This window comes from Bombina bombina, chromosome 2, assembly GCF_027579735.1.
Source record: "Bombina bombina isolate aBomBom1 chromosome 2, aBomBom1.pri, whole genome shotgun sequence".
Taxonomy (NCBI): domain Eukaryota; kingdom Metazoa; phylum Chordata; class Amphibia; order Anura; family Bombinatoridae; genus Bombina; species Bombina bombina.
Window position 1 is genome coordinate 875,615,474 of NC_069500.1, and position 20,781 is coordinate 875,636,254.

Here is a 20,781-nt window from a genome sequence, read left to right on the forward strand (position 1 = left end):
TATCAATTTTTCTTCATTCTCTCGATATCTTTATTTGAGCTGGTGTTTGTTTCGCATTTTACAGCAGTGCACGCATGCGCACCGAAGGCAACTCGCCTGTAGACTCCTCACGATCAGCTTAATAAGCTAGATCAGAGCCAGAGGGTGCATGATTTCTACAGGCGAGTTGCCTTCAGTTTGCATGCGTGCACTGCCTTAAAATGCAAAAAACTAAAACAAACATACCACTTTTAAGAATATAGTAAAATATTTAAAGGCCAAATTTTCAAATGTTACAGTATAGGACGCATTCCATTAAACAACTTCATGTAACAGTGTCATGTGGCCCCACAAATGTAACGGTTGTGTATTGTACGATTCAACCTGTGTACCCCCTGAGTCTAGAAAAAACTTTATATTTCGTGGGGCCACATTACACTGTTACATGAAGTTGTAGAGGCAACTCGCCTGTACAAATCCTGGACCCTCTGATACAGCTTATTCAACTGTTCGTGAGCCGTCAGGCCGTGTGCGCATGCGAGGTGAGTGTTGTGTGCACATGCGCAATGAAGTCTAATGCCCATAGAATTCCTCGACCCTTTGCTTAGACTTAAACAGCTGATTTTGTAAGGTTGGGCCTCTTGCGTTTGCACAGTGAGTGCCACACACTTCCAGCAGCTGAAGTCACCGGAAGTGACGCAGGTCCGGAATTTTTATGCGTCGAGACAAAATTTAGAACAACAGACCATTTTTTAGGTTTAGCACATGACTTTCACTTGCTGATTGGAGGGCTAAATGTAGCCACCAATCAGCAAGCGCAACCCAGGTGCTAAACCTAAAATGGGCCGTCTCCAAAGCTTTCATTCCTGCTTTTTCAAATAAAGATACCAAGAGAACGAAGACAAATTGATAATAGGAGCAAATTCAAAAGTTGCTTAAAATTGCATGCTCTATCTGAATCATGAAAGAAAAAAAATGGGTTTAGTATTCCTTTAATTTATAAAAAACTATAATAATCAGTAATCTATATTCCCTCGCTACTTCAGTTGCAACAGAGGTAAGCTGCATTAATGTAGTCTCTGTCCAATCTAAACAAATTGCATTGCAATATGCTAAGTAAAGCAGATCTATATCCAAGCTTGTAGAGATTTGCTTTCTCCACCAGTCGCACTGTGGGAGTTGTCCCTATTTTCAAATGGAATGAATTCTGCAGTATGTATAGTGCATTTCCTGTTTTTATAATACTTTTTAACATCTTTACATGGTCATTTTTGTAGAAGACCTCTTTAATTGCTGTTTTCCATATTATGTATATGTTTTAGCACAATATCCCTTTTAAGATTTAATTTTGCCACTGCATTTTTTGTGCACACATTGGCAAAGCAATTTGTTTCACACATACTGACTTGACTTGGTCAGGGGAGAAGAGTGACCCTTCTATTATTAAAGCTCCTAAAATAAAGAGGAAGTGGTTATATCACAAAGATCATGTTTTAAAGGGAAAGGAGAATCACAATTAAACATTCACAATTTGATTCAGACAGAGAATTTATTTTAAAGACACTTTTAATTTCACTTATATTATCAAATGTACTTTGTTGCCAGGGTATCTTTTGCTGAAAGACATATGTACTTATCCACAGAAGCAGCAATACACTACTGGGAGCTAGCTGGTGATTGGTGGCTGCACACATTTGTCTCTTGTCAGTGACTCACTAGATGTGTTTCTACTCTGTAGCTGACCTAAACAATGCAATGGCAAACCACATAGTTATATGCAGGCATTGGTGCAATAATAAAATGTTCTTATTAACCATTCACTAGCTTTGCATAACAAACACAGTTATATTAACGGGCCATGGCCATGATACCCAAATGTTGAAACACTTGAAAGCAATGCAGCATAGCTGTAGAAAGCTGACTAGAAAATATCACCTAAACATCTCTATGTAAAAAAGAAAGATATTTTACCCCCTAAGTTCCTCAGTAGCCACATCCCATTGTAAAGGATTTCTAAGCAGCAAATCAGTATGTCTGTCCTGGGACAGCTAAGGGAATGAGCTTACGTGCAAACTCATCTTATTTCCCTATTCGGTTTAAGTAAGTTTAATATGAAATCTCATGAGAGTTAAGTCTCATAAGATCACAGTAAAAGAGTTCATGACCTAAGCACTGTTGATGATTGGCTGCTGTTCATTTCTTCTTCTTCTTTGTTTTTTGTTGTTTTACCTACAGCTGGGCAGCAGCTGAGTATAACTTTTTTTTACACAGAACTTACTCTGGTGAGCTGAAGAAATTGTGAGGTAAAATATCTTCCTTTTTTACTATGAGATGTTTAGGTGATATTTCTCTTGTAAGGTGTATCCAGTCCACGGATTAATTCTTTACTTGTGGGATATTCTCCTTCCCTACAGGAAGTGGCAAAGAGAGCACACAGCAGAGCTGTCCATATAGCTCCCCCTCTAGCTCCACCCCCCAGTCATTCTCTTTGCCGGCTCTAAGCACTAGGGTCTCTCTCGGGAGGGTAAAGTGAATGTGGTGTTAGAATTGTAGTTTTTATTATCTTCAATCAAAAGTTTGTTATTTTAAATGGTACCGGTTTTTACTATTTACTCTCTAGCAGAAAAGTGATGAAGATTTCTGCTGAGAGGAAAATGATTTTAGCATGTTGTAACTAAAATCCACTGCTGTTCCCACACAGGACTGAGGAGTACCAGAAAACTTCAGTTGGGGGAACTGCAATAAGGTATGTTCAGTCATTTATTTCTAGACAAGACTGAGATAATGCTAGAAGAGACTGACAATATCCCCATGAGGGGAGGGTAAGCTATGTTCAGAGACTTAGTAAGGAATTGAATGCTTACATAACTGGGCTAATTATGCTGGTTGACACTAATTCAGGGCAATCGATTGTTTTCTTAGGAAAAAAGACACTTTGAAAGTCCTTTTGGGTTCTTTCTGGGGTTATTACCCACATGGCTATTTTTTATTCACTTTGGAGTGATTTCTTAGGCCTCACAGTTCCAGAGTAGAGTGGGAGGGGCCTAATTTCGCACCTCAGATGCGCAGTTAGAATTACATAGAAGTTCATGCTGCTTCACATGGAGGGTCCTGCTGCTGTTTGAGGGCCTAAAGGAAGCTATATTCCCCCAAATCTGGTCCCTAAGGGCAGGTAGGGAAACAGCAGTGCTATGGCAAGGTGCTGTAGTAATTTTAACCGGGTGTTGGCTTTAGGCTGCTCCGGTTTGGGCATTAAGGGGTTAATCGTTTTGCTACTAGTGGTGCAATCTTACTAAGGCTTTAGGTACATACTGTGAAAATTTCAAAAGGATTACTGCATTTTTCACTGTTTTGCAAAATTGTGTGCCTTTTTTATCTCTTAAAGGCACAGTAACTTTTTTTTCAAATTGTGTTTTTTATTTGATTAAAGTGATTTCCAAGCCTGTTTGTGTATACTACTAGTCTGTTAAACATGTCTGACACCAAGGAAAATCCTTGTTCAATGTGTTTAGAAGCCATGGTGGAACCCCCTCTCAAAATGTGTCCCACTTGTACTGATATGTCTATACACTTTAAAGATCATATTGTTGCACTTAAGAACGTGGCCCAAGATGATTCTCAGACTGAAGGTAACGAGGGTAGCCCGTCTGCCTCTCCCCAAGTGTCACAACCAGTTACGCCCGCTCAAGCGACGCCTAGTACCTCTAGTGCGTCTAACCCTTTTACATTACAAGACTTAGCAGCAGTCATGGATAATTCTCTTGCAACTTTCTTATCTAAACTGCCCGTGTTACCTGCAAAGTGTGATAGCTCCGTTTTAAGAACAGATTATGAGCATTCTGACGCTTTGGTAGCTGTATCTGATATACCCTCACAACGCTCTGAAGTGGGAGCGAGGGATTTGATGTCTGAGGGAGAAGTCTCTGATTCAGGAAGGGTTTCTCCTCAGACAGATTCAGATACATTGGCTTTTAAATTTAAACTAGAACACCTCCGCATTTTGCTCAGGGAGGTATTAGCTACTCTGGATGACTGCGACCCTTTGGTGGTACCAGAGAAATTGTGTAAAATGGACAAGTACCTAGAGGTCCCTGTTTACACTGATGCGTTTCCGGTCCCTAAGAGGATTGCGGATATCGTTGCTAGGGAGTGGGATAGACCAGGTGTCCCCTTTGTTCCCCCTCCTGTTTTTAAGAAAATGTTCCCCATATCTGACCCCATGCAGGACTCGTGGCAGACGGTCCCTAAGGTGGAGGGGGCTGTTTCTTCACTTGCTAAACGCACAACCATACCAATTGAAGACAGTTGTGCTTTTAAAGACCCTATGGATAAAAAATTAGAGGGTTTACTTAAGAACATTTTTGTTCAACAAGGTTTTCTTCTCCAACCTATTGCCTGCATTATTCCTGTAACTACTGCAGCTGCTTTCTGGTTTGAGGCGCTGGAAGACTCGCTCCAGACGGAGACCTCATATGAGGAAATTATGGATAGAATTAAGGCTCTAAAGCTAGCTAATTCTTTTATCACTGACGCCGCTTTCCAAATAGCTAAGTTAGCGGTAAAAAATTCAGGTTTCGCCATTTTGGCACGCAGGGCGCTATGGCTAAAGTCCTGGTCGGCCGATGTGTCATCTAAATCCAAGCTTTTGAACATCCCTTTCAAAGGAAAGGCCCTCTTCGGGCCTGAATTGAAAAAGATTATTTCAGAAATCACCGGGGGAAAAGGACATGCTCTCCCTCAGGACAAGCCCTTTAAGACAAAGAACAAAGCAAATTTTTGTTCCTTTCATAATTTCAGGAACGGCCCCGCTTCATCCTCTCCGGCTGCAAAGCAAGAGGGTAACGCTTCACAGCCCAAGGCAACCTGGAAACCTTACCAGGGCTGGAATAAGGGTAAACAGGCCAAAAAGCCTGCAGCTGCCACCAAGACAGCATGAAGGGGTAGCCCCCGATCCGGGACTGGATCTAGTAGGGGGCAGACTCTCTCTCTTCGCTCAGGCCTGGGCAAGAGATGTACACGATCCTTGGGCATTAGAGATTGTATCCCAGGGATATCTTCTAGAATTCAAGGACTCTCCTCCAAGGGGAAGGTTCCACATTTCTCGTCTGTCTACAGATCAGACAAAGAAAGAGGCGTTTTTACGCTGTGTAGAAGATCTACATACCATGGGAGTGATCCACCCAGTTCCAATTACGGAACAAGGGTTGGATTTTTACTCAAACCTGTTTGTGGTTCCCAAAAAAGAGGGAACTTTCAGACCCATCCTGGATCTAAAAATTCTAAACAGATTCCTCAGAGTCCCATCATTCAAAATGGAGACCATTCGGACAATCTTACCAATGATCCAGAAATCAAGTCTCACACGGAGATTGTATTGGCCTTTCTGAGGTCTCATGGGTGGAAGGTGAACATCAAAAAGAGTTCTCTTTCCCCTCTCACAAGGGTTCCCTTCCTAGGGACTCTAATAGACTCAGTAGAAATGAAAATATTTCTGACGGAGGTCAGAAAATTAAAACTCTTAACTACTTGCCGAGCTCTTCATTCCATTCCCCGGCCATCTGTAGCTCAGTGCATGGAGACAATCGGATTAATGGTAGCAGCAATGGACATAGTCCCTTTTGCTCGGATACACCTCAGACCACTGCAACTATGCATGCTCAAACAGTGGAATGGGGATTATGCAGATTTGTCTCCTCAAATTCAGTTGGACCAGGAGACCAGAGATTCTCTTCTCTGGTGGTTGTCTCAGGATCACCTGTCCCAGGGAATATGTTTCCGCAGGCCAGAGTGGATCATTGTAACGACCGACGCCAGTCTGTTAGGCTGGGGTGGGGTCTGGGACTCCCTGAAAGCTCAGGGCTTATGGTCTCGGGAAGAAACTCTTATCCCGATAAACATTCTGGAACTGAGGGCGATATTCAACGCTCTTCAGGCATGGCCTCAACTAGCTGCGGCCAAATTCATCAGATATCAGTCGGACAACATCACGACTGTAGCTTACGTAACCAAAATAATCAGGTGGGCGGAGGATCACTCCTGCCATCTCTCAGCAATTCACATCCCAGGAGTAGACAACTGGGAGGCGGATTTTCCAAGTCGTCAGACTTTTCACCCGGGGGAGTGGGAACTCCACCCGGAGGTATTTGCCCAGCTGACTCAGCTATGGGGCACTCCAGAGTTGGATCTGATGGCGTCCCGTCAGAACACCAAACTTCCTCTCTACGGGTCCAGGTCCCAGGATCCCAAGGCGGTATTGATAGATGCTCTAGCAGCGCCTTGGTCCTTCAATCTGGCTTATGCTTTTCCACCGTTTCCTCTTCTCCCTCGTCTGGTCGCCAGAATCAAGCAGGAGAAGGCTTCGGTGTTTCTGATAGCGCCCGCGTGGCCACGCAGGACTTGGTATGCAGACCTAGTGGACATGTCATCTGTCCCACCATGGACATTGCCAATGAGGCAGGATCTTCTAATACAGGGTCCGTTCAAGCATCCAAATCTAATTTCTCTGCGTCTGACTGCTTGGAGATTGAACGCTTAATTCTATCAAAGCGTGGTTTCTCTGAGTCATTTATAGATACTCTGATTCAGGCTAGAAAGCCTGTCACCAGGAAAATCTACCATAAGATATGGCGGAAATATCTTTGTTGGTGTGAATCCAAGGGTTACTCATGGAGTAAGATTAGGATTCCCAGGATATTGTCTTTCCTCCAAGAAGGATTGGAGAAAGGATTGTCAGCTAGTTCCTTAAAAGGACAGATATCTGCTCTGTCTATCCTTTTACACAAGCGTCTAGCAGAGGTACCAGACGTTCAATCGTTTACTCAGGCTTTTTGTCAGAATCAAGCCTGTTTATAAACCCGTGGCTCCGCCATGGAGTCTTAATCTAGTTCTTTCAGTTCTTCAAGGGGTTCCGTTTGAACCTTTACATTCCATAGATATTAAGTTGTTATCTTGGAAAGTTTTGTTTTTGGTAGCTATCTCTTCTGCTCGAAGAGTCTCAGAATTATCTGCTTTGCAGTGTGATTCACCTTACCTGGTGTTTCACGCAGATAAGGTAGTTTTGCGTACCAAACCTGGTTTTCTTCCTAAAGTTGTTTCTAACAAGAATATTAACCAGGAAATAGTTGTTCCTTCTCTGTGTCCTAATCCTTTTTCGATGAAGGAACGTCTGTTACACAATCTTGATGTGGTTCGTGCTTTAAAGTTTTATTTACAAGCAACTAAGGATTTCAGACAAACATCTTCCTTGTTTGTTATCTATTCTGGTAAGAGGAGAGGTCAGAAAGCGACTGCTAACTCTCTTTCCTTTTGGCGGAAAAGCATCATCCGTTTGGCCTATGAGACTGCTGGCCAGCAGCCTCCTGAAACTGTTACTGCTCATTCTACCAGAGCAGTGGCTTCCACATGGGCTTTTAAAAATGAGGCTTCTGTTGAACAGATTTGTAAGGCAGCGACTTGGTCTTCACTGCATACTTTTTCCAAATTTTACAAATTCGATACTTTTGCTTCTTTGGAGGCTATTTTTGGGAGAAAGGTCTTGCAAGCAGTGGTACCTTCCGTTTAAGGTACCTGTCTTGTACCCTCCCTTCATCCGTGTCCTAAAGCTTTGGTATTGGTATCCCACAAGTAAAGGATGAATCCGTGGACTGGATACACCTTACAAGAGAAAACAGAATTTATGCTTACCTGATAAATTACTTTCTCTTGTGGTGTATCCAGTCCACGGCCCGCCCTGGCAATTGAGTCAAGTAAAAAAATTTTTTGTTTAAACTACAGTCACTACTGCACCCTATGGTTTCTCCTTTTTCTTCCTAACATTTGGTCGAATGACTGGGGGGTGGAGCTAGAGGGGGAGCTATATGGACAGCTCTGCTGTGTGCTCTCTTTGCCACTTCCTGTAGGGAAGGAGAATATCCCACAAGTAAAGGATGAATCCGTGGACTGGATACACCACAAGAGAAAGTAATTTATCAGGTAAGCATAAATTCTGTTTTTCCTGTCAGCTTTTTACAGTTATACTGCATCAGTTTCAAGGGATTTAGCATATGCGTATTATGTCCCTTTAATTCACTTTTTACCTCTATAATTAGCCGTATCTAAGCACCTGCAGACAGCCCCCTTATCTCAGTTTTTCTTTAGCTTTTTACAATCTTGCATTTTAGCCAATTAGTGCTGGTTCTTGTGGACCCATTATCATTCACCACGGGAGTAAGCACAATGTTATCTGCATGGCACACATGAACACGCACTGTCTGGCTGTTGTGCAAGATTGTAAAAAGCCAATTAACAGCAATGAGATAAGGGGTGACCCGTAGGGGCTTAGAAACAGGCAAACTTAAAGGTTATAAATTATATTAATATAGCAATGATGGTTATGCAAAGCTGAGAATAGGTAGTAAAGGTGTTATCTATCTTTTTAAACATAAAACAAATCAAGTAGACTGTCTTTTTAAAGGGATAGGAAACTAAAAAATTAAACTTGCATGATTCAGATAGAGCATGTAGTTTTAAGACACTTTTAAAATCACTTCTATTTTTAAATGTGCTTCGTTCTCTTAGTATCCCTAGTTGAAAAAGAGTATGCATATATCTTCCACTAGTGGGAGATAGCTGCTGATTGGTGCCTGCACACATTTAACATTTTGTGATTGGCTAACTAGATGTGTTCAGCTTGCTGCCACCTGCCAGTAGTGCAGTGTAGTTTCTTCAGCAAAGGATAACAAGAGAATGAAGCAAATTTGATAATAGTGATAATAGAAGTTAATTTGAAAGTTGTTTAAAATTGTGTGTTCTATTTAAATCATGAAAGAAATTTTTGGGGTTTCATGTCCCTTTCACTATTAGTTTTATCCCTTTGCATGAGTTAAACCCATAGTTATATACAAGCAATACTACTATAATAAAATGCTCTAACACATCAGATTGTTTTCTTTTTGCACTTAAAAGTCCTGGGTTCCATATTCTCTATATGATAAAATAACTATAGAATTCTAAATGTAGATGACAATCTCCTTTATATCAGTATTATTATTATTATCAGGTATTTGTAGAGCGCCAACAGATTCTGCAGCGCTATAAACATAGGCAGTATAAAAGTTATTTTGGATACTTTATGATGATTATTACATGTCAGAATACTTACATGTTATCGATGTAGTGGTGGATTCTAATAATGACATCAGTTTATATTACTGCATATATGGGATCTTGAAAATGAATAAAAATATACTTAAAAAAAACATAGGCGGTATACAAGGTAGCAAATGGGTAGAGGGCCCTGCCGAGAGTTACACTGTTGTAGTCAGCTCTCACGAAGGTGATCTACAAACAGCTGGGCTCATTGGCTTACATGCTAAGGGGTTCAAGGGGAAAACAATGGAGTTAGGAAAGGTTAGCGTAGGTTGTACGCATCCCTGAATAGTAGTCTTTAGGGAGCGCTTGAAGCTTTTAAAACTAGGGGAGAGTCTTGTGGAGTGAGGTAGAGTTCCACAAGATATGGATGCCAGTCTGGAGAAGTCTTGTAAACGGGAATGTGAGGAGGTAACAAGAGAGGAGGAGAGTTGGAGATCGTGGGCAGAGCGAAGGGGTCGGGAGGAAGAGTATCTGGAGACAAGGTCTGAAATGTAGGGGGGAGCAGTGCAATTGAGGGCTTTGTGTGTCAGAGTGAGGTTTTTGTGTTTAGAAGGTAAATAGCTTATATGATATGTTTTTACATTTGAATCCTTTTATTTATATGTTGTAGATGGAGTGCATTGCCTTACCTGTGCAATAATGCTGCTTAACACAGACCTGCATGGACACGTAAGTAGTGTTTAACATGATTAAGCATTTCTTGTAGCAAACAGATATTTCTTCTGTTAAGTGTGATCAGTCCACGGGTCATCATTACTTCTGGGATATTACTCCTCCCCAACAGGAAGTGCAAGAGGATTCACCCAGCAGAGCTGCATATAGCTCCTCCCCTCTACGTCACTCCCAGTCATTCTCTTGCACCCAACGACTAGATAGGATGTGTGAGAGGACTATGGTGATTATACTTAGTTTTATATCTTCAATCAAAAGTTTGTTATTTTAAAATAGCACCGGAGTGTGTTATTACCTCTCTGGCAGAGTTTGAAGAAGAATCTACCAGAGTTTTGCTATGATTTTAGCCGGAGTAGTTAAGATCATATTGCTGTTCTCGGCCATCTGAGGAGTGAGGTAAACTTCAGATCAGGGGACAGCGGGCAGATGAATCTGCATAGAGGTATGTAGCAGTTTTTATTTTCTGACAATGGAATTGATGAGAAAATCCTGCCATACCGATATAATGTCATGTATGTATACTTTACACTTCAGTATTCTGGGGAATGGTACTTCACTAGAATTACACTGTAAGAAATACATAAAGCTGTTTAATAACTAGAGATTATGTTTAACGTTTTTGCTGGAATGTAAAATCGTTTTCATTTGCTGAGGTACTGTGTGAATAAATGTTTGGGCACTATTTTTCCACTTGGCAGTTGCTTAATCTGTTTTTCTGACAGTTTCTGTTCTCCCTCACTGCTGTGTGTGAGGGGGAGGGGCCGTTTTTTGGCGCTTTTACTATGCATCAAATATTTCAGTCAGCAACTCATTGTATTCCCTGCATGATCCGGTTCATCTCTACAGAGCTCAGGGGTCTTCAAAACTTATTTTGAGGGAGGTAATTTCTCTCAGCAGAGCTGTGAGAATTATAGTTTGACTGAGATAAAAGACGTTTATTCTGTAATTTGTTTCCTGCTTTCAGAATTTGTTATCTTTGCTAATGGGATTAAACCTTTGCTAAAGTTGTGTTGTTTACAAGGATTGAGGCTATAACTGTTTCAATTTATTAATTTTCAACTGTCATAGATCTTCTGTGCTTCTTAAAGGCACAGTACGTTTTAATATTATTCTAATTGAATTGTATTTCCAAGTTGCAAGTTTATTTGCTAGTGTGTTAAACATGTCTGATTCAGAGGATGATACCTGTGTCATTTGTTGCAATGCCAAAGTGGAGCCCAATAGAAATTTATGTACTAACTGTATTGATGCTACTTTAAATAAAAGTCAATCTGTACAAATTGAACAAATTTCACCAAACAACGAGGGGAGAGTTATGCCGACTAACTCGCCTCACGTGTCAGTACCTACATCTCCCGCTCAGAGGGAGGTGCGTGATATTGTAGCGCCGAGTACATCTGGGCGGCCATTACAAATCACATTACAGGATATGGCTACTGTTATGACTGAGGTTTTGGCTAAATTACCAGAACTAAGAGGTAAGCGTGATCACTCTGGGGTGAGAACAGAGTGCGCTGATAATATTAGGGCCATGTCAGACACTGCGTCACAGGTGGCAGAACATGAGGACGGAGAACTTCATTCTGTGGGTGACGGTTCTGATCCAAACAGACTGGATTCAGATATTTCAAATTTTAAATTTAAACTGGAAAACCTCCGTGTATTACTAGGGGAGGTGTTAGCGGCTCTGAATGATTGTAACACAGTTGCAATACCAGAGAAAATGTGTAGGTTGGATAAATATTTTGCGGTACCGACGAGTACTGAGGTTTTTCCTATACCTAAGAGACTTACTGAAATTGTTACTAAGGAGTGGGATAGACCCGGTGTGCCGTTCTCACCCCCTCCGATATTTAGAAAAATGTTTCCAATAGACGCCACCACAAGGGACTTATGGCAAACGGTCCCTAAGGTGGAGGGAGCAGTTTCTACCTTAGCTAAGCGTACCACTATCCCGGTGGAGGATAGCTGTGCTTTTTCAGATCCAATGGATAAAAAATTAGAGGGTTACCTTAAGAAAATGTTTGTTCAACAAGGTTTTATATTGCAACCCCTTGCATGCATTGCGCCGATCACGGCTGCAGCGGCATTCTGGATTGAGTCTCTGGAAGAGAACATTGGTTCAGCTACTCTGGACGACATTACGGACAGGCTTAGAGTCCTTAAACTAGCTAATTCATTCATTTCGGAGGTCGTAGTACATCTTACTAAACTTACGGCGAAGAATTCAGGATTCGCCATTCAGGCACGCAGGGCGCTGTGGCTAAAATCCTGGTCAGCTGATGTTACTTCTAAGTCTAAATTGCTTAATATACCTTTCAAAGGGCAGTCCTTATTCGGGCCCGGGTTGAAAGAGATTATCGCTGACATTACAGGAGGTAAAGGCCATGCCCTGCCTCAGGACAAAGCCAAAGCCAAGACTAGACAGTCTAATTTTCGTTCCTTTCGTAATTTCAAAGCAGGAGCAGCATCAACTTCCTCTGCACCAAAACAGGAAGGAGCTGTTGCTCGCTACAGACAAGGCTGGAAACCTAACCAGTCCTGGAACAAGGGCAAGCAGACTAGGAAACCTGCTGCTGCCCCTAAAACAGCATGAATTGAGGGCCCCCGATCCGGGATCGGATCTAGTGGGGGGCAGACTTTCTCTCTTCGCCCAGGCTTGGGCAAGAGATGTTCAGGATCCCTGGGCGCTAGAGATAATATCTCAGGGATACCTTCTGGACTTCAAATACTCTCCTCCAAGAGAGAGATTTCATCTGTCAAGATTGTCAACAATCCAGACAAAGAAAGAGGCGTTTCTACGCTGCGTACAAGAGCTCTTGTTAATGGGAGTAATCCATCCAGTTCCACGATCGGAACAGGGACAGGGGTTTTACTCAAATCTGTTTGTGGTTCCCAAAAAAGAGGGAACTTTCAGACCAATCCTGGACTTAAAGATCCTAAACAAATTCCTAAGAGTTCCATCGTTCAAGATGGAGACTATTCGGACAATTTTACCTATGATCCAAGAGGGTCAATACATGACCACTGTAGATTTAAAAGATGCTTACCTTCACATACCGATTCACAAAGATCATTATCGGTACCTAAGGTTTGCCTTCCTAGACAGGCATTACCAGTTTGTGGCTCTTCCATTCGGATTGGCTACAGCTCCAAGAATCTTCACAAAGGTTCTGGGTGCTCTTCTGGCGGTACTAAGACCGCGGGGAATCTCGGTAGCTCCATACCTAGACGACATTCTGATACAAGCTTCAAGCTTTCAAACTGCCAAGTCTCATACAGAGTTAGTGCTGGCATTTCTAAGGTCACATGGATGGAAGGTGAACGAAAAGAAAAGTTCACTCGTTCCACTCACAAGAGTTCCCTTCCTGGGGACTCTTATAGATTCTGTAGAAATGAAGATTTACCTGACAGAGGACAGGCTAACAAGACTTCAAAGTGCTTGCCGCACCCTTCATTCCATTCAACACCCGTCAGTGGCTCAATGCATGGAGGTAATCGGCTTAATGGTAGCGGCAATGGACATAGTACCCTTTGCACGCTTACACCTCAGACCACTGCAACTGTGCATGCTAAGTCAGTGGAATGGGGATTACTCAGACTTATCCCCTTCTCTGAATCTGGATCAAGAGACCAGAAATTCTCTTCTATGGTGGCTTTCTCGGCCACATCTGTCCAGGGGGATGCCTTTCAGCAGACCAGACTGGACAATTGTAACAACAGACGCCAGCCTTCTAGGTTGGGGTGCCGTCTGGAATTCTCTGAAGGCTCAGGGACAATGGAGTCAGGAGGAGAGTCTCCTGCCAATAAACATTCTGGAATTGAGAGCAGTTCTCAATGCCCTCCTGGCTTGGCCCCAGTTGACAACTCGGGGGTTCATCAGGTTTCAGTCGGACAACATCACGACTGTAGCTTACATCAACCATCAGGGAGGGACAAGAAGCTCCCTAGCTATGATGGAAGTATCAAAGATAATTTGCTGGGCAGAGTCTCACTCTTGCCACCTGTCAGCAATCCACATCCCGGGAGTGGAGAACTGGGAGGCGGATTTCTTAAGTCGTCAGACTTTTCATCCGGGGGAGTGGGAACTTCATCCGGAGGTCTTTGCCCAAATACTTCGACGTTGGGGCAAACCAGAGATAGATCTCATGGCGTCTCGACAGAACGCCAAGCTTCCTCGTTACGGGTCCAGATCCAGGGATCCAGGAGCAGTCCTGATAGATGCTCTGACAGCACCTTGGGACTTCAGGATGGCTTACGTGTTTCCACCCTTCCCGTTGCTTCCTCGATTGATTGCCAGAATCAAACAAGAGAGAGCATCAGTGATTCTAATAGCACCTGCGTGGCCACGCAGGACTTGGTATGCAGACCTGGTGGACATGTCATCCTGTCCACCTTGGTCTCTACCTCTGAAACAGGACCTTCTGATACAGGGTCCCTTCAAACATCAAAATCTAACTTCTCTGAAGCTGACTGCTTGGAAATTGAACGCTTGATTTTATCAAGACGTGGATTTTCTGAGTCACTTATTGATACCTTAATACAGGCTAGGAAACCTGTTACCAGAAAGATTTACCATAAGATATGGCGTAAATACCTATATTGGTGTGAATCCAAAGGTTACTCTTGGAGTAAGGTTAGGATTCCTAGGATATTGTCTTTTCTACAAGAAGGTTTAGAAAAGGGTTTATCTGCTAGTTCATTAAAGGGACAGATCTCAGCTCTGTCCATTCTGTTACACAAACGTCTGTCAGAAGTTCCTGACGTCCAGGCTTTTTGTCAGGCTTTGGCCAGAATTAAGCCTGTGTTTAAAACTGTTGCTCCACCATGGAGTTTAAACCTTGTTCTTAATGTTTTACAGGGCGTTCCGTTTGAACCCCTTCATTCCATTGATATAAAGTTGTTATCTTGGAAAGTTCTATTTTTAATAGCTATTTCCTCGGCTCGAAGAGTCTCTGAATTATCAGCCTTACATTGTGATTCTCCTTATTTGATTTTTCATTCGGATAAGGTAGTCCTGCGTACTAAACCTGGGTTCTTACCTAAGGTAGTTACTAACAGGAATATCAATCAAGAGATTGTTGTTCCTTCTTTATGCCCAAATCCTTCTTCAAAGAAGGAACGTCTACTGCACAACCTGGATGTAGTCCGTGCTCTAAAATTTTACTTACAGGCAACTAAGGAATTTCGACAAACGTCTTCTCTGTTTGTCATTTACTCTGGGCAGAGGAGAGGTCAAAAAGCTTCCGCTACCTCTCTTTCTTTTTGGCTTCGTAGCATAATTCGTTTAGCTTATGAGACTGCTGGACAGCAGCCTCCTGAAAGAATTACAGCTCATTCTACTAGAGCTGTGGCTTCCACTTGGGCCTTCAAGAATGAGGCCTCTGTTGAACAGATTTGCAAGGCTGCAACTTGGTCTTCGCTTCATACTTTTTCCAAATTTTACAAATTTGACACTTTTGCTTCATCGGAGGCTATTTTTGGGAGAAAGGTTCTTCAGGCAGTGGTTCCTTCTGTATAAAGAGCCTGCCTATCCCTCCCGTCATCCGTGTACTTTTGCTTTGGTATTGGTATCCCAGAAGTAATGATGACCCGTGGACTGATCACACTTAACAGAAGAAAACATAATTTATGCTTACCTGATAAATTCCTTTCTTCTGTAGTGTGATCAGTCCACGGCCCGCCCTGTTTTTAAGGCAGGTAAATATTTTTTAATTTATACTCCAGTCACCACTTCACCCTTGGCTTTTCCTTTCTCGTTGGTCCTTGGTCGAATGACTGGGAGTGACGTAGAGGGGAGGAGCTATATGCAGCTCTGCTGGGTGAATCCTCTTGCACTTCCTGTTGGGGAGGAGTAATATCCCAGAAGTAATGATGACCCGTGGACTGATCACACTACAGAAGAAAGGAATTTATCAGGTAAGCATAAATTATTTTTTTTCAATTTTTTCTTAACCTGAAACAACTGAGTGAAAGAAAAAAGATACAATTCAACTGCTAATCCCACAAAATACATAAATATGAACGCGGTTATATTAATTTCTAGCGACTGCATAGAAATTAAAGTACATCTGTTTATTAATTCTTATGGGGGTAGCTAAACAGTAAAAAATTAGCAAACTAAAAAAAAATACAAATAACTTTTATTAAGGAATGGCTAGAACAGCATATAAATATTTATATTATGTGATTAGAATATACAGTAAATTAGAGACAGTTTTCAAGCACAGACAAAGGGCTGTAATAAGTATTAAGTACAGGGGGTCTATTTATTAATGTGGGGACGGACATGATCCGCTTTTGCGAACCATGTCCGCCGCACATCGATAAATGCCGACAGCATACGCTGTCGGCATTTATCATTGCACCAGCAGTTCTTGTGAACTGCTGGTGCAATACTGCCCCCTGCAGATTTGTGGCCAATCAGCCGCTAGCAGGGGGTGTCAATCAGCCCGATCGTACATGATTGGGCGGATTGCTATACACCGCCTCAGAGGCGGCGTATGAGTTTAGAAGCAGCAGTCTTAAGACTGCTGCTTCATAACTCCTGTTTCCGGCGAGCCTGAAGGCTCGCGCGGAAATAAGGGGAACAGGGGCCATTCGGCCCTTGTTAAATAGACCCCCAGGTCTTTATATCAGAGAACAGTTATACTCATTTCCCCATAAAGGCCTAGATCACAAGTATGTGTGTATGTATATGTTTGTGTACATATGTTGTGCTCACATACATACATATGTACACACACCAACACATACATACATACATACGTACAAATATTATTTTATTATTATACTTTATTTATTAAAAAAAATTGCAGAATCCTCAGCACCATTGATTAATTCATTATGATTTTTAATGAAGCATCTTTACCAGGTACAGAAAAAAAATCAAGCAACGTTTCGGGCTATTCTCCCTTACTCATGCTCATTCAATACATGTGTGTGTTACCTTTTGTAGGGTTTTCATATTAACCCATACATTGCTGTATACATCAAATTGTACAATACTACCACCTAGTGGTCAATATTTATATTCACATGCAAAGAAACAACATATTTTAAACTAAACCAATTACTCAGACTAGATAATGCATCTTACTTTAAACTCTCTATAGAAACACTGAGAGGTCCCCAGCGCTGTCCATGGGTAAAATTCATATCAGTGAAACTGATGCAATACTTGTAAGAGACAAGGCGAAATTTGACAAACAAATACAGGAGGAATTGAGGGCCCTATTCCAGTGGGAATTTACAATCTAGAAGTACACACACATATATATATATACATCTTTGACCCCTTCCCAGTCCAACAACTTGTCATATACCATATAGGGCACACTAAAAAATTGGAGGCCGCGCTAACATTGTCTAGAGAGCAGACTTTCATAGGCTCCAAAGGGAGCCTCGTTCTCATGCCAGCAGCCACAGCAAACCACCTAGCGCAGGACAAGGGGGCATATTGCACAGCATTGGGCAGCAATAAATAAATATAAATTCTTATATTCATATTTATTTATTAAGAAAACACAGTCCCCCATTGACCTCCTTTTTTTCCCCAAACACCCCACATCCCCTCACTTTAACCCCTTTAAACTGCTTTGTGCAGTAAAAAAAATAAATGCTCATATATTTATATTATGGTACTGTACTGTCCTCTTTATTTTGGGGGCAATTGGGGCAAGTTTTTATTTTTTATTGCAATTAGCGCAAAGTGAAAACGCGATCTCGCAGTCACATTAACCAGCCACTTGTAATGGCTGGTATTTAACATGAGTAAGTAAATGGGCACATTTCCCCCCTTACGGGCACACTTTAATATACTGCCTCACATGTAATTTAGCCCTAAGTTGAAGCCTTAGAAATAACATGTGGTAAAGCACTGTTGTTACAATATGAAATGTTCACGGGTGCATGTGTATGTTTCCTATAGACGGAGAGGGAAAGATAGCTATAGTCACTATTGCACCAGTCAAGTTAGAATATTTTATTTTCTTTGACTTTTGTAAAAAAAAAAAATTTTCCCACGCTCCCTTGAGAGGCCAAAAAGCAAAAATCTGTAACCTAGGTTTTCAAAATGCTGCAAATTGCCCAAACCAGCTATTTGATTTTCAGCATTTGTAGGTCACAGAAATTGCTTTTTGGTCTTCAAGGGAACGTGGCACAAGCACAATTTTTACACAAAAGCAAGAAATCAATAGCTTTATCTCCATCTAGTAACAAATAGTGATCTCAGATAATTTTTAAATAAATAATGAAGGTCCTACTAAAATGTTATCTGAAGTGGGCACTTGTTGTTTGGTATTCTAATGAGGTTGAACTGTTTACTGTAATTCAGAATTGTATTAACATTTACAGGTATTCGAGGGTCTGGTATGCATTTTGTAGTCAATAAGTATTTTATTAAATAACATATATAAGTATCAAGCATTTTCTGTTACTCTTTTTAAGACACATAATAGAAAACTAACTAACGTTTTATTTTTATTTTTTTATTTTATCCTCATGGATGTCCGATTTGAAAACTATGTTTTCTATGTACTCTAGGTGGTAAGTTAAATATTTCAGACTATGCGTGTGTCTTCCATACATGCTTATTTCTTAATCCTGCCATGGTTGCACCATTGTTAGCATGGTTAAATTTTTAATTTCACTCAGTGAAACTCAACCTTTGTACGCTGAAAAGAAGAACATTTGTTTTCAACTATCTGTTCCTTTCCTGTGGCATCAGGTTAAAGGGATTTGAAACCCAAAATTTGTCTTTCATGTTTCTGATAAATCATGCAATTTTAAACAACTTTCCAATTTACTTATATTATTTAATTTGCTTCATTGGGGTTTAATTAAAAAAATCCAGGCAGACATGATTCGCTGTAGCGAATCAAGTACGCCCGACATCGATAAATGCAGACAGCATATGCTGTCGGCATTTATCATTGCACAAGCGTTTCTAGTGAAATGCTTGTGCAATGCCGCCCCCTGCACATTTACGGTTAATCTTATCTGATCGGGATGATTGCAGTTTGCCACCTCAGAGGTGGCGAATGAGTTAAGGAGCAGTGGTCTTATGACTGCTGCTTCTTAAATCCTGATTCCGGCGAGCCAGACGGCTCGCACAGAATGAACAGAATATGCTGCTTAATAAATTGGCCCCATTGCCTTGGTATCCTTTGTTGGAGGAGCAGTCATGCACTACTGGGAACTAGCTGAAATATGACAATAGTCATATATGTGCAGCCACCAATCAGCAGCTTCTGAGCCTACCTAGATATAATTTTCAACAAAGTATACAAAGAGTACAAAGCAAATTAAATAATAGAAATAAAATGGAAAGTTATTTAAAATTGCAAGATCTATCTGAACCAAGAAAGAAAAAATGTTTGTTTCATGTCCCTTTAATACTGTTCTGGTTTATATTAAATACTTAGGTGGTATACAATGAAAACCATAAGACAACAAATTCATTCACATTATTAGTATTATTATTATTATTAGTGGTGATAGTTGTAATAAATATATATTTTTTAATAAATAGCAATCTATTATATATAATAAAGGGGTCGTTAAGTGAGGATATATGTTGCTTCATTTATCAAAACACTGATGGACAGGATTCCCTACTATGAAACCTGTCCACCCATGATGGTGGCAAGGGGGCAGTGGACTCTGTACGTCCTCTGCCTGCATTTAATATAGCACAAGTATTTCTCCAACATAGGTGTGTCCGGTCCACGGCGTCATCCTTACTTGTGGGATATTCTCCTCCCCAACAGGAAATGGCAAAGAGCCCAGCAAAGCTGGTCACATGATCCCTCCTAGGCTCCGCCTTCCCCAGTCATTCTCTTTGCCGTTGTACAGGCAACATCTCCACGGAGATGGCTTAGAGTTTTTTGGTGTTTAACTGTAGTTTTTATTATTCAATCAAGAGTTTATTATTTTAAAATAGTGCTGGTATGTACTATTTACCCTGAAACAGAAAAGAGATGAAGATTTCTGTTTGTAAGAGGAAAATGATTTTAGCAACCGTTACTAAAATCGATGGCTGTTTCCACACAGGACTGTTGAGAGGAATTAACTTCAGTTGGGGGAAACAGTGAGCAGACTTTTGCTGCTTGAGGTATGACACATTTCTAACAAGACGATGTAATGCTGGAAGCTGTCATTTTCCCTATGGGATCCGGTAAGCCATTTTTATTACATAAGAAAAAAAGGGCTTCACAAGGGCTTTTAAGACTGTAGACATTTTCTGGGCTAAAACGATTGATATATAAGCATATTTTAATACTTCATAGCTTTGAGGAATTATTTTATTCTTGGGAATTAGCTAAAATAACCGGCAGGCACTGTATTGGACACCTTATTTGCTAGGGGCTTTCCCTAATCATAGGCAGAGCCTCATTTTCGCGCCTCTATTGCTCACTTGTTTTTGGGAAGCATGACATGCAGATGCATGTGTGAGGAGCTCTGATACATAGAAAAGACTTTCTGAAGGCGTCATTTGGTATCGTATTCCCCTTTGGGCTTGGTTGGGTCTCAGCAAAGCAGATACCAGGGACTGTAAAGGGGTTAAATATAAAAACGGCTCCGGTTCCGTTATTTTAAGAGTTAAAGCTTTCAAATTTGGTGTGCAATACTTTTAAGGCTTTAAGACACTGTGGTGAAATTTTGGTGAATTTTGAACAATTCCTTCATACTTTTTCACATTTGCAGTAATAAAGTGTGTTCAGTTTAAAATTTAAAGTGACAGTAACGGTTTTATTTTAAAACGTTTTTTGTACTTTGTTATCAAGTTTATGCCTGTTTAACATGTCTGAACTACCAGATAGACTGTGTTCTGTATGTGGGGAAGCCAAGGTTCCTTCTCATTTAAATAGATGTGATTTATGTGACACAAAATTTAGAGAAAATGATGCCCAAGATGATTCCTCAAGTGAGGGGAGTAAGCATGGTACTGCATCATCCCCTCCTTCGTCTACACCAGTCTTGCCCACACAGGAGGCCCCT

General features: G+C 41.2%; 1 protein-coding gene across 4 annotated transcripts in view; it reads left to right on the forward strand.

Annotated features, from left to right (window-relative positions):
- PSD3 (pleckstrin and Sec7 domain containing 3) overlaps positions 1 to 20,781 on the forward strand; it is a 1,090,324-nt gene that overhangs the window by 419,038 nt on the left and 650,505 nt on the right. For all 4 annotated transcript variants that reach the window (XM_053703211.1, XM_053703212.1, XM_053703213.1 and 1 more), the window contains one exon: positions 9,719 to 9,777. In XM_053703211.1, the coding sequence (XP_053559186.1) occupies positions 9,719 to 9,777 (59 nt within the window). The remainder of the gene's footprint in view (positions 1 to 9,718; positions 9,778 to 20,781) is intronic.